The sequence below is a fragment of the Otolemur garnettii genome, unplaced genomic scaffold (assembly GCF_000181295.1).
Source record: "Otolemur garnettii isolate 467f Iridium unplaced genomic scaffold, OtoGar3 scaffold00072, whole genome shotgun sequence".
NCBI classification, from domain to species: domain Eukaryota; kingdom Metazoa; phylum Chordata; class Mammalia; order Primates; family Galagidae; genus Otolemur; species Otolemur garnettii.
This window is the reverse complement of record NW_003852467.1, coordinates 5500475-5515453: the sequence shown is the minus strand read 5'-3', so window position 1 is coordinate 5515453 and position 14979 is coordinate 5500475. Positions and strand designations below refer to the sequence as shown.

The 14979-nt window shown below is 35.9% G+C and overlaps 1 protein-coding gene across 1 annotated transcript in view; it reads right to left on the bottom strand.

Annotated features, from left to right (window-relative positions):
* DMD (dystrophin) overlaps positions 1 to 14979 on the bottom strand; it is a 2307273-nt gene that overhangs the window by 631405 nt on the left and 1660889 nt on the right. Inside the window, exon 52 of the mRNA XM_023515448.1 lies at positions 14630 to 14747. Coding sequence (XP_023371216.1) covers positions 14630 to 14747 — 118 coding nt within the window. The remainder of the gene's footprint in view (positions 1 to 14629; positions 14748 to 14979) is intronic.

Here is a 14979-nt window from a genome sequence, read left to right as displayed (position 1 = left end):
TTCATAGGACAGAGAGTTAAGTGGCTATCCCTAAGTGGCTCACTGCTTAGGTGAGAGAGAAACTTGAAATATTTACTATTGCAGGGGTCCTCAAACTTTTTAAACAGGGGGCCAGTTCATTGTCCCTCAGACCATTGGAGGGCCGGACTGTGGGCCCCGGGAAGAGTCGGCTGCTAAGCAGGACAGGCAGCAGCGGCAAAAACACCCGGCGGGCCGGATAAATGTCCTAGGCAGGCTGCAAGTGGCCTGCGGGCCATAGTTTGAGGACACCTGTACTATTGTATATACTAAAAGATTATATTTCTAAATAAATCTACTAAATCATATATGAACATAGTTTAATGTTCTTTTGTTATTATCACCATAGTGTACTGTGATACTGAAGAATATAACTTTTAAATGAAATAATAAAAGGTCCAATAACATTAATATACTAAAATAGAAAATTTATTAATTTTCATTTTAAGTCAGCATTATGATATTATGCAAAAATCCTCTTTAATTGTATTCCTCAAAGATGCCAATTCTGGTTTTTTTTTAAAAAAAAACTTGGTATTCAAAATTTTTATCTGAAATAGTTATAGATGCCAGTTATTTTAGAGGATGGAATTTTGAATTAGGAAGCTGGCTTCTATCCTCATGATAAAGACCCATTACATAAATTCGATCTAAAATATGTATATTAAAGCTAACTTCTTTTGAATGGCCATACAACTGGTTGATATATATATTTAGAATCAAAATACAAAAATAATGAAATGATATCATTTAATCAAAACATGAAGAAAACATGACTGGCATTCTGAAATTAGGTAACTCCCAAGTGTTTATCCCAGATTCTGGTAGTTACTCATGTGAAGTATCATGGTCAGCCTATTTTTTTTTTTAAGTCTTAACATACGTAAAAGTCATTACCTACCCAATGAAACATAAAGTCAATGCATGCACTGTTTTTAATGGCCACAGCACATCTTGCTGGCTGCCCCACGTTGATATTTATTCTATTTCTCCCAGGGACAACAAGTTTCTTAGTCATGAATTGCTTTCACATCCCCATTTCGCCTTAAGTTATGCCATAACTTCAATTCATTTGAGTTCTCTGAACCATTTCAATAGACATCATGATAATAAGGAAGGAAAATTCTAAGTTCAAGATTGAGGGAAGGGAAGTGGGAAATTGAGCTTTTTAAGATTAAGAATTTTCTATTTACATTACATTTCCACTTTGCTGAAAGTAGCAGAGCCTCCAGAAGTGGACTAAAGAACATTTCAAATGGCCTCATATGTCCTATTCTGTAAGGATGAAGTGTGTGAACTGGAATTGCACCAAAGTACTTTTTAAAACTATTACTTATAAGAGACCATATTAAAAATCCCCTCTGTCATTTAAGATCGAAAATTCATTTATCATTCCAAAGTTTAGGTCTGTCTGCTTTGGGTTTCTTTTGTTTTTTGCTTGCTTTTTAAGCAGGCAATTTTATTAATCTCTTCAGGGTAATTCTTTCTAATGGTGAATCATGGTCATGGAGATGATGGCAGCTTGTAGCCTATGCTAGCTGCCAGCTCCCTTGTGAGACAGTCCATTCAATCAGTAAGTATTTATGGCATGCCTGTTATTCTCAGAACAAGATGTTAGAATCATAAGAATTCAAATAAAATGGAGTAACAGTGTGAAGTTTATAGTCAGAGAGATGAAACATACACCACATGGAGAATGTCCTCAGAGAGACACAACAATGCTTGGAATCCCAAACCGCTGGCATTTGGTAACTTGCAGATGTGGCAACTTGAGAAAGAGATGTACTCTCCTCCTTCCATATTTCCAGCTAAACTGCCAGTCCTCCTACTTCTCTTACCGTAAGGTTTTAGTCTTTTAAAATATACGTTAACTTTTTATCTTCCTAAAGTGGGCTAAGTGTGATTTTGCTTAATGGCATAGGGATTAGCCCTCTGAGGATCTTTAAGTCCCATGAATCAACAAATATCCAATATATTTGAACTTAATTGAAATAAAGTATCAAAAGTTGGTAAATAATTTATTTAAATTTATCAGTCATAGATATGTTTTTATATAAATATATAACTATATATATACATAAGTGTGTAAGACTCTCTATATACACACATATAAACTTTCAGCCATGGTTTGGGAAAAGAACACCCATCTAGTACCAGTTTTTCAAATCTGAAGACTAGAGCTAAATCCTGGCTCTACTATTTCCTATCTGTGTCTGGAGCAAGTACTAATATCTTTGCTCCTTGATTTTTTTCTTATTTCTTTAATAAGGATAATATCTACCTTAGGAGATGTTATGAAAATGAAATCCACTTATGTATGTATAAGATTTCTTTGTTCAATTCATGCAAAGCACAACCCAAATCTAAAGTATTATTTTATATGATATTTTTAAATCTGAATAAAATTAGATTTTTTTTTGGTCACATAAATAAGGGAAGACACTGACAACTTTAAATTGTCTGAAATGTTTCATATTCTGGATTTCCCTGGGACATGTTCCTAGGTACCTAAATACCTAGCTACTGAGGGGAAACATGAGTATTTTGGTTACCTGGCCAGATGCTAAGAAAAAAATGAATCTCTTTCTATTTCTTGCTATGTGTCTCAGACTATGTTTGTCATGGTACCCAGTGCTGCAAGATACGGAACCTGCTATCTTAAAACTCTGAGACATTTACAAATTCTTGTAACCATATGAAAAAATGCCCACTTTACAGCCCAATGGAATTGTCCCCCCTCCTTCAGTGGTTCCTACAAGAGAGAAGACTAAATCAAATCCTTCACAAGTAGCAGGTCAAGTGCCATTGTTTTAAAAGGCCAACAAGAGCCTACATATTCCCATGTTGTTCATATCACCTTATCATTCTGCACAATTACCCTTGATGTTCACATTTTCAGGTTGACTGGATTTTCTCAATTCATGGCACAGTTTTCTGTTTAATTATAGAGAAAGGTGTTTTCCCCTCATTTTTATTCCGTGCGTTTGGGACTCAGTTTTATCTTTGCAAACATTCTGCTGTTTAGTACACAATTTTCTGTTAACAACTAAATCTGGCTGGTAGATGACTCCCTGCCTCTCCTCTACTTTATCAGTTCTACATTTTTCTGAAAGCCAGCTGTGGCCCAGGGTAGGGTAACAGTCTCCTGGTTCCTATATGAAAGAGAAAAATAGGACTCTAATAGTCGGGTTTGTCATTTCTATCACTGTGCTACAGACTTTGTAGGGGACTCCCAGTGGCTTCACTTTGGCAACCCAGAGTTAGTCTTAGAGATGGTAATAAGCCAGACTATGCTGTATTTGGAAACCCTGAAAATAGAATATTCTGCATAAATATTTTTGCTTTAATTTAATATTTAAAGAAAATATCATAAAGCATTCCATTTATTCATTCATAAAATTTTGATGGAGAACTTAATTTTTCCAAGCCTGGAATTTAAGAGAAACAACACTCTCAGTGAACAAAAATTTCTTGAGAAAGTACTAAAAATTCTGTTCATAGATACAAGAACAGTTACCAGTCTTCATGTATCCATTTTCACGGTGTGAAAATCTTTTACCCTTATAGCAGGGCACTGTCACTGTTGATGCCCTAGAAGTCCTAGTGGAGTTCTCAATAATGAGGACAGGTTGTTGTTATGAACTGAATGTTGTTGTCCCCCCAAATTTCATATGTTGTATTTTGTCTAACCCTAAATGTGATGATATTTGGGCGTTGGTCCTTTGGTAGATAATGAGGTTTAGATGAAGTCATAGGGATGAGGCCCCTGTAATGAGACTGGTAAGTATCCTTAAAAGAAAAAGAAATAGAGAGACCAGAACTCTTTCTCTCTCTGAAATATGAGGATTTAATGAGAAGGTGGTATTTGCAAGTCAAGAAAAAGGCTTTTACCAGGAACTGACATGATCTTGGAGTTCCCAAACCCCAGAACTCTGATAAAAAAAAAAAAAAAATCTGTGGTTTAAGCCAGCCAGACTTTGGCATTGTGTTATAGCAGCTAAAGCTAAGACAATGAAATTTGCACATTGATTAGCCATTTGGAAAGGGCTTTTCCATGTGTTGTTCTATAGAATCCTAAAATGAATCTCCAATGAAAGATATCAGGATTCCAATTTCACAGATGAGAAAAAAAGTGTCAGATTAAATGATTAGCCAAGGGTCTCAATGTCACAAAGGGGAAGAGACAGGACTGAAAATCCAGTCTTCCCATTTTAAAGTCAGTGCTTTTAGTACTACAGTACTCCTAAAATGAAACTGAGGAAAGGTGTAAGGAAAATTGTGCCCTGATCCTTAGCATAAGACTCGCTTCTTGCTTGAGAGGCCTGAAGAATCACAAGATTAGCATGTGAGCTGCTTCCGTGCAGGAGGTCAGAAAACTGGCATCCAAGAGTCAATGTGTATGTGAGGTGTGGCAGTACCAGGCCTAACAGTTACGGTGAAGATTCTCTACATCTCAAAGGTCTCTTGACACTAGAGGCAGAGGTCTTGCTTAAGGTCTGTGGTTTTGCAAAAACAACTTGGAGACATTCTGTCTGATACTTTCCCTATCCCCCCTTTTTAGTGGTGATGTCTGATAAGTGACTTTTAACTACTTTTTCCTGCTTCTTGATAATAAATATGGGCCTAAGGCTTGCTCTGGAGGGCTCCTCCCTAAGTTCCTCAGTCCCCTAAAACAGACTTTGTGTCAAGCCTCTTCATTCCTCATGCCAAAGCCCCTTCAGAAAGGCATTCTTAAGCATTTCTCTCACTAACATAAAAGTAATTATTATTTTCATCATCATTGTTATCATTATCCCATAACTAACTATTAGCTGCTTTGGAACTCTTATTAGGCCTCCCAAACCCAAAGGCTTTCTTTACAAAACTTATATTTTTAATGTGCAGCCAGGCTGAGTGGATCTGAGATAATTATCACTATGTGTGGAAGCTATAGAAAAAGTTGTGGTGGGTTCTTGTTCCTTTCAATGCGCACATGTAGGATAAAATGCACGTTCCAGTGGTTTGTTCCTTTCAGGGCAGAAAGCATTACTGGCTTTCTTGGGGTGGCAAATGGAGATAGTCAAAGCAACATAGGGTCATGTTTCAGAAAACTTAGCATAGAAATAAGTGTGAATTTCAAGGCTAGGTCATAAAAGGTGTTGCGTCTCCTGCTTGGACTCATGATTGCTCGTCTTGGGGAAAAAGACCTACTATGTCAAAGAGACATTCAAGTAATCCCGTGAAGAAGCCTATGTAGAGATAAGCCAACAAGGACCCACCAACTCGCCAACCATATCAGTGAACCACCTTGAAACTGAATCCTCCAGCTACAGTTAAGCTTTCATACGACTGCAGCCCAATTGATGAAAGATCCTGAGACAGAACCTCCTGGCCAAGTCACACATGAATTCAGACCTACAGAACCTATGAGAGGTAATACATGTAAATGATCATTGCTGTTTTATGACACTAATTTTGGGGGTGATTGTTTTGCAGCAATAGGTAACTATGCAAACTATTTTTTCCTGGCAAAAGCAGAATGAGCTCAGCTTTTCCCTTTGAATTTAGAAAGGTCATAATCTATTACTCCTTCCCACTTATTTTATAATTGCTACCCTTAAGGCAGGTACAAGAGAATAAAGACTGGTGGTAAGCAATTTGTTATGTTGCTTTAAATTATGTATGAAGTAATTTTGTTAAAGGAAAAACTAGTAGGTCTAAAATAATAATCCCAACACTTTTCTACCACCCAAGGAGAGCTGCAAACATCTTTTAGGAGTAGTCCCTGGCACTTATCGGACCTCTGGCTTAGTTTTATCTAAACTGCACAATGCCACCAGGAGTAATGTTCCCATTTATACCTACAGATACTAAAATATAACAGAAATTCAGGATTTTAGTTGCAATGTCCCATTAGGCCATAAGATAAAAACGCTAATCGATAAAAATGTAGAATCTCTTTCTGTATACATCTATTTTGCATTTGTCTTGTCAGCTAGCTTACTTTTCATGTGAAATTCTTTATATTTCTTATACCTATCACCAATCTTATTCTATCATACAACAAGAATAAAATAACTGTTCATATTAATTGGTTGATTCAATAGTTATGTTCATTATTTTTAATTTTTAAAGTGAATGAGTAAAACATTTCTTAACCCACATCTTTCGCCTTAAAATGAAACGTAATGAAAAAACAAGCAATTAGTGGAAAACACTATTTTTGCTCACAATTATGGCTACATCACTTTAAATGTTTCCTATTACACAATTACTTGAAATATTGCCTATAATCAGCTAGTTTGGATTTTAAATATTAAAGAGAAAAGACTGAAATCTCCAGAAGAGGAAGAAATTCTGTCTCTAGATTACTTGATTACCTCTGGACTGAAGACTACATCAACTCTTCCATAAGTCTTCATCCTGCCAGCCTGTCCTATAGAGTTTAGGCTTTTTAGCTTCTACAGTCATATGAGTCAATACCTTAAAATCATCCTCATCCTCATTCATTCGCTCCTGTCTCTCTCTCCACTCACACACACACACACACACACACATACACCCTGCACGTACATCCTACTGGTTCTGTTTCTCTGGAGAGCCCCGACTAACATATTCACTATTCCTAGTAAATAACACTGAATAAAAGATCTATAACAACAAAACCAATAATAATAATATATGTGTGGTGAAACTCTTGGTTTTGAAGTAGGATTGAGCAAGTGAGCAAGTGATGCTTTGTTTAAGCTGATATACCATTGGGGCCTACTGGATCCAAATTTACTTTTTGAATTTCTTTTTTGAGAAATTCTGTTTATAAAAATTGATGCTTTATAATTTTTTTCCCTAGAGGTTTAGTAAAGAAAAAGAGAAATGTTAGCTGTTTCTTCTTTTAAAGAAAATGAACTTCATTTTTATTTTCCAACTAACATATGGGTTCACTGAGCCCTTTGATAAATTGAAAATACGTTATACACTCTTAGTCATCCTAATTTTCCTGTATTTTGAAACGTTTTGCTATTTCATCATTGCTTATCAATTATTCCTAATTAGGCTAAAATAACTAAAATGATAAGTGAGAAGGATGAAACTGCATAAAAGAATGATGCAATACTAAAATAAATCTTCACCCTTTTGTTTTCATATTGATTGCCCCCAATATTGCATGTTTGTTCAAGAAAGTATAAAAGGAGACTGGAGACAGCATTTTTGAAATCCGCGTTTGGCTTTCATTTAACAGTTGAAATTCTCCCATAATGTCAAAGATAAGAAAATTGTCAGAGGAAGACATCTTATAATTATTAAACACAACTGAAGATAAATGCCAAGAGACAGAAAGCAGCATTCTGGAATCTAATGATAATGGTGCAATTAATCATATAGATTCAATCTTAGATTGTGAGCCTTCAGATGATGGAAACCTGGATGAATTTTCTCAAACACAGAGACTGATTGTTGACCAATATATTTCTAAGGACAGAAAGAAAATATGATATTTTAACCCACTTATTCAATAGGTGGGACTTTATCACACAATATATTTAGATTGTTGAACAACAATCCTCTTTTGCTAAAGGAAGTGGGACATACATCACATCGTTTATGATGTTTGTGCACCAAAATTTATTTGACAGCAAGAAATTTATTGTGTTTCAATTCTTATTAAAATTTCCAATAAAGTGTTTCACTATCTCTTTGTTCTTCCTTCTGAAAAGAATCTGTGAAATAACTCGGACGTATAAAAATAAAATGGTACAGGATTCATCAGACCTAGACAGGAAATGGCTATTTTTCCCACTATATTGAAGGCTGTATCAGAAACCTGATGTACAGAAACATAGTAATCTACAACCCTCAGCTCAAGGGTTTCCATACCTCATATGATTCAAAGTATCACCAGAAAGAAACTTATGTGATTTGAATGGTTATACTGCAGAAGAAAAAGAAAACGGTGTAGCACCTATAAATTCATTTATCACAGTGCATGTCTAAATACACCTAGAGTGCAAGTTGGCACTGGGGGAATAGTGCTACTTCTTCCTCTTTATTCCTTATGTTCTTCACTACGTCCACTTTCCTTTTCACCTGGCATCCTTCCCCTGTGCAAGCTCATCCATTCCAAGTAAGTTCCAAATTAGTGTGCAGAAGTATCTTTGCTCCCGAAATCTCTTCTTGCATTTTCAACCATTTCTTCAACATCTCATTATGGCCACCTAGCTGAAGCTTTAGCATATCTACGTTTTTTTAATTATTCTTTTTATTTTTACATGTACATGTGATTATTAGGTTTCCAATTTTTGCCTTCACAGAATTAAAAAGGTTTAAAATTTACCCACAATAACAATGTTAAAGATAAGGACTAGAAACAAAAACCTCCTAAAGAATGAATGAAGATAAATACATTCAGAAAAGAAATCAGACGACTGCTGCAATGAAGTGTTAAACAGTACTAATAATAGTAATGCAAAGAAAGTAACACTCCCATAGTCAAATAAGAGTATGAATATAATGGAATGCTTTGACTCTGAGGTTCAGTGTACAGTCATCAATTAACTTCTAATTATTTTTTTCCAAAGTCTCAAAAAATAGCATGTCTACTTTTTCATTGATAATCGACTCCTTGTCCTGAGTTTGGCTCTGATTATGACATTGCCATCTTTGCAAGAATACTCAATCTCAAACTCTTACTTAGATTTTAAGTTTCACACATGCAATCAATGTCAAAATCCTGGTAATTTTATTAATGGCTCCACCATATATTAAAAATTTTTTTTCCCTTTTCACTTCACTGCCACTGCTCTAGCTTGGGCTCTTTTGCCTCCTAACTGGGTGCACTGAATTCATTTGCTTGCTTATCTCTCACAACACAAAGACACACACACATACTTTCATGCTAACAAATTCATCTGTCACATCATCTGCTGACATAGGTCTAATTATGTTTTCTCCTATTATGCCTTCCGGAATATGTAGTACCTTCTCTCTCCAGCCTTCTTCTGCTTTCAATGTTCTATTCTCAACCACATCAAATTCAACCTCCTCCTGGAAGCACTCTAGGACCCCCTCATTCAGAACCAATGTCCATTCCTTTTGTTCTTTCTCAACGTTTTGTAATACTGCTCTACTGAGGTACTTTCCTTAGACTGCATTGCTTGAATGTATTTGTCCAAATATCCACATTCGATCGTGAGCACTTTTAAGACAAAGACTGTATCTTATCCCTCCCTGTATTCCCTCCATCACCTCTGATACTAGATAGCATAGAGTAAGCATTCAAAATGTTTGCTGAACTGAACTGTTTGGTTGCCAATGGTATCCTAGTGCATGTAAATTTTGAGAGGTCCTTGTAGCTATAACAGGTTGACAGCAGGTGCTAGATGTCAAAAGAAGAAAATCTACATGGTTGACTCCACTTCTTCTAAAATAAGCAACTCCACAATAGACAATACCTGAGAGGAAGATATTGGCTGGCATTTCATTAGCAATAGAGATTTCATAAAAATGTAGAGAACTGAGCCTTTTTACTTCACCATGAAGAATTTCATACGTTGGGTTGCAGCAATGAATGATGGCTTGACAAATGCTGCCATAAAACTGTCAGTTAATTCAAAAATCCTGTGAGAGCATTTTTACTCTCATATAGAAGAATGTTCTCCCTTCTCTGGCCCTGTATACCAGCTCTTTAAGCAATATGTTGCTAATTCATTTTCTTAAAATCTATAAGATGTCACTAGATTTCTCAAGGAATTCTGGACTGGGTTGAAAATCTTTACATGAAGAAATAATATCAAAGAAACAACTTTGCATTCTGGTTCGGAAGTCTTTCCTGTGGTTTAGGCAATAAAAGGCCTTTCACTCACCCATCTTCAGTTTCTCTGTACCAAAGCTGTTTCATCATGACAATATGTACCACGTAAGGAACATCTAGTGTGTGTCATTATCTTTACTTCAGAAGTATCAAGAAATTTTACTTTCACGATCATCCTACTGCTTTAGCATTATAATTAGCCCCACAAGACAGATGAGGAAACCATGGTTTATGGCAGCAGTCCCCAACATTTTGGTACCAGGGACAAGTTTATCAGAAGACAGGAAGCAGAGCTCAGGTGGTGATGTAAGCAATAGGGAGCAGTAGTAAATACAGCTGAAGCTTCACTTGCTCACCCACTGCTTACCTTCTGCTCTGTGGCCTGGTTCCCGATAGGCCAAAGACTGGAACTTTTTTGGCATGGCGCCAGTTTCTTGGAAGACAGTATTTCCATAGACAAGGGAGGGGAGTGGGAAGGATGAGACAGGAGGGGGAACTCAGGCAGTGATGCTGTGCAGTCCTGTTCATAGCAGCCCAGGGACTGGTACTGATCCATGGCCCAGGGGTTGGGGACCACAGGTTTACGGAAGTGAATCCACTAGACCAAGGTCACACAGCTAGCAGATTAGACACTCAAATACATAGAAGACAAAAGTGTAAATAGAAGCCCTAACACGGATATTTTAAGTTCTCAAATAAATATTTCTTCCTATTTTTTTTTGATTAACCATCCTTTTCCATTTGCTGTGCCTCAGGCTTTCAAATTATAAAGATGTAGGTTTGAATTTTAGTTCCTCACTTACCATCTTCCTAAGACCCTAGGCAAGTTACTTATGTCTCTAAATGAGAATAGATTCTAGGTTTATAGTGACTATTGAAAATGAAATAAATTACATGAATTTGTTTAATTCTATTTATATATTTGACTGCATCTTTTCTGAAGCAACCTTCTCCTTTGGGTATTTTAAATTTCTCTTTTTTTAGGGGTAAAATAATCAAATAGCTATCTGAAAGCTCATTAAATGCTTTTGTACGAAGCATTCAAACCACCCAAACAGATTATAATTAAAATAACATGAGCCCATATTCATTGAGTTTTTATTATGGCTCTGATCTAAATGCTGTACAAGTATCATTCCATCTAATTCTCCCAATCCTTGAGGTAGATATAAGCAATCCTGTTTAATAGACAAAGAAACTAAGATCAGATAGTTTACTGAGATTAGTCATTTTGTTCAAGGTCACGAAGCTAATAAGTGGTCGGTGAGGTAGCCTTTACTCAAAACCTATACAAGCCATTGCTGTATATATTTAAAATGGTAGTAGTTGGGGTTATGAAAGGAGAAGATACAGAAGCAAGGCTCTTAAATACATGTTAGAGAAGTCACATTCGCCAGGAAGTAAACAGAGAAATAAATGACAGTAGTTCTTTCTTTTCACATCCTTTTACTGCTCTGTAAGGTATTATCTATTGCAGTGTTAATGGCATGAACTAGAGTTTTACATAAATCAGACATCTCCAAGGAAGGAAATTTATATCCTTCTAATTTTACCTACTTTTAGCCCCTGACCTAGCCCTTTTACAAAAGAAAATGACCAAGAATGGTTGATAAATTGAGCACAGAATTGAAGAAAAATTTGAACATAAGAAACAGCAAGGAGAATTTCTCCTTTGAACTTAGAATAAGATTTATTCTCTTACCTAGATTATTATAACATGATTTCTATCAATACAATCACCCGAAAGCAACAGATACCATGGGAATAGTTTTAGACAGTAGAACATGTTGGTTGTTTGCAGACCCAATTATCTGGGGGTTAGCATGAATATTACTAGTAGAGAGGAATGGCTTTTTAGTGATAGAACGTAATAACTATGTATTGATTTTCTTGACCGTGCAAAGTTATGAGCTGGAATTTACTAAGGAGGTAAAAATGTTTCTGCACGGTATTACACACATATTAAATATTTTTCTTTATTAAGCTGATTCTTTTAAAAGTATTCTTAGCAGTTTCAGGGCAGTAAAAAAGGAAGACCGCAATCATCAAATGAGAAAATACGATGTTATGAACAAGTATTTTATTTCTGTCCTTTCCCTGAAAACTAAATCTATACTAAGAAAAATTCTATTTTGAACATGACTGAAACTTTGTAAGTATTGAATTTCCATCCCATTTCATAGATTTCAAATAGAGAGATAAACCGAAGCACAGCAGGGCTGCAAATGACATTGTTTAGATAAACATTTCTTGTCAGATTAATCCTGGTACCAGTGCTAGAGGCCCCTGGCATATTTGGAAGTAAGATTCCAGCTCAGATTCTTAATAAGCAACATGACATGTCTCAATAGACAATCGCTTTTAAGAAAATGCTTTTCTGGACTATCTGGATCAGAATCTTTACATTATATTGCAAATATTTATAAAGGTATTTATTCCTAAAAGACAACAGCTTAGAAAGGCAGAACTATTTAAACCACTGGATATGAGCAGAGAGATACAAACTTGCCCTCTGGTCACTCAATTTTAATCTCCACCATGAAAAATGTCAATGCGATATAAAAAGAAAGATTTTAAGGGATAATAGAAAATGTTTGGACAATGTTGAATAGTTGTTGTAAAATATATTAGTGTTTTTTTTCCTCTTGGGAAAAATAGAAATCATTTTTCATTAGTAAAATGGTAAATGACTTTTTATATAGAATGTATAGATTTGCATAAACATCTTTGCTAAATTTCCTGTTTCTCAGGCAAGAAACAGATTACTTACCTGTGTCATAGGCATACAGTTTCATACAGAGTAAATCACTTACTAAGATTCATTCTTTTGGGCCAGTGTGTTGCAACCTTGTAGAGGACTTCCAAAGTTCTTGTTTGGGAGAAGGATATATACTTTGCTCTTGCCTTGCTGGTTATAACTTACATTAACCCAAAGAATTTAAGTGTATTCTTCCTTGTCCAAATTAGCTATGCCAGAGATTGACAAGTTTCTTACCAAATATGTTGTTCTTCTCCGGCTTAATACTGAACAGTGTTTTCCTACTTCCTTTGCAGTTAGGTGTGGTCATGTGACAAGTTCTAGCCAACGGACTATATACATAATTAATGTACATGACTTCTAGGCTCATGAAAAATTCCTATGAACAACACTCATTCCTCATCTGTCTATTAAATGCACAGGGCCATGATGCTATGGACACAAAAAGTGGAAGGAATTTGGGTCCATGAATAACTTTACAGACAGCTGCTTATTTTTGATGGCATTAGAACAAAAAGTAAACTTCCATTATATTAAACAACCAAGATTTGGAAGCTTATCTATTATACTAGCTAGTGTTACCCACCTATACATTAGCATATATCCAAATTCACTATTTGATCAATAATAAAGAGCTAACATTTCAAATTTTAATTGACAGTCACTATGATCAAAAAAGGAAATGCCTTTAGGAAGTTAATCAAAACATACATAATTTCAGACCAAAAAAATTATTTAGTCCTAGTGATTAAAGTCATTAATAAAGATAGAAAAATAAGATGGGAAGTGATAAATATAGTAGAAGCACCATAGACTTTCAAGTTAGAAATAGTGCGAATTTCCAACCTCTGTTCTTTGCTTATTTTGTAAGCTTGGGCCATTTAATTAACTTTTCTTAGAAGGTGTTTTCTCATCTATAAAATGGGGATTATGAAATATAGCTCACAGGATCCTATAAAGATTTTACACACACACATATACACACTCCACCTAATACTTATGAGGTCCTCAATAATAGTAGCTATTATCACTATGTATTTACCTAATATGTAGAATTATGACCAATAAAGTTTTAAAAACATTATCCTGTTACTCTGGTTACTCTTCTCCCTCCCCCAACATATTGGCAGCCCAGCTAGTCATTCTGCCTTCATTCCCTTAGGGAAGGGTTAACATACAAGAGTTATGAAGATACAGATTCAAGTTTTTGAGTTTTAAAAGCCTTAGCCTGGCGAAAGACAGTATCTGGAAGAAAGGAAACGTGATTGAAGAAAGGTTTTCTTCATTCCTATACTACCAAAGATTCCTCTGGTTTGGGGCAGAGAAATGAGGCAGACTTGGAGGGTAGGGTAAGGCAATTCAGTATCAATGTGTGTCCCTAGAAGGAGGGTAGGTGCAGAAATGGGAGGAAACCAGGGAGATCTGACAGAATCTGACAGCAGAGGTGACCCATATTTCTTCTCCCGCTAAGCCCTTTTCTTGACTCCATGTACACCAACTGACACCACACACAATGACTCTGAATCACCATGTGTAAAGAAGGAAACAGCAGGCCTAATGTCTAGCTAGATGGGCTTTACCAAAGTTTCTGCCCATCCCACTATGCCATAAGGAATAGTACAGTGATTTCTGATTTTATGCAATGGGCCATCAAAGTAGCAGAGGGATAAGCAGATCTGACAGTGCCAGTGCAGAAGGAATGAAAGATGGTCCAGGAAGCAACCACCTGCTTAGACCAACAACCAAGGATATGAGGTAGAGACTGGATGCCAGCCCAGAGAGATGACATCAAAGGAGCAAAATATTGTGCCACAGTAGGCTTACCACGCCCATCACTCCATGTTTTGCAACTGTGTAAGCCCTGAACTGGTGGAAATTATATTCTATTCAGTGGGCATATTCAGTTATTAAAAGGTAACATTATAGACTGAAAATCTTATTCGGTACAATAGTTATCATTTGTAATTTTTTCCACAATACTTTTACAAATGGGATGAGGGTATATGAATTTAAGTTGTTATTGAAACTTCTCATGCATCTTGCCTTGAGTGTCCCACAAGACTTACTTCGATCCGTAATGATTGCTCTAGCCTCTTGGTTGCCGGTCTTGTTTTTCAAATTCTGGGCAGCAGTAATAAGTTCTTCCAACTGGGGGCGCCTCTGTTCCAAATCCTGCAGCGTTGCCTAAAAGAACAAATATCACTTAATACCAGTGTTCTCTACCATTATACATTTCTTTCAAGAAATACAAAGTAAAGTACAGTTTTTAAACCAGCCAAAACACTTTTAGAAATAAAAAAGATGTTACTCGATATAAATCTCTACTGTGTAAGGGTTTATAGAAAACAATTTAACACAAAATGTGTTTCATTCTTAGATACTAAAATGCTTCAAATGAAAATCTTGATTATAGATT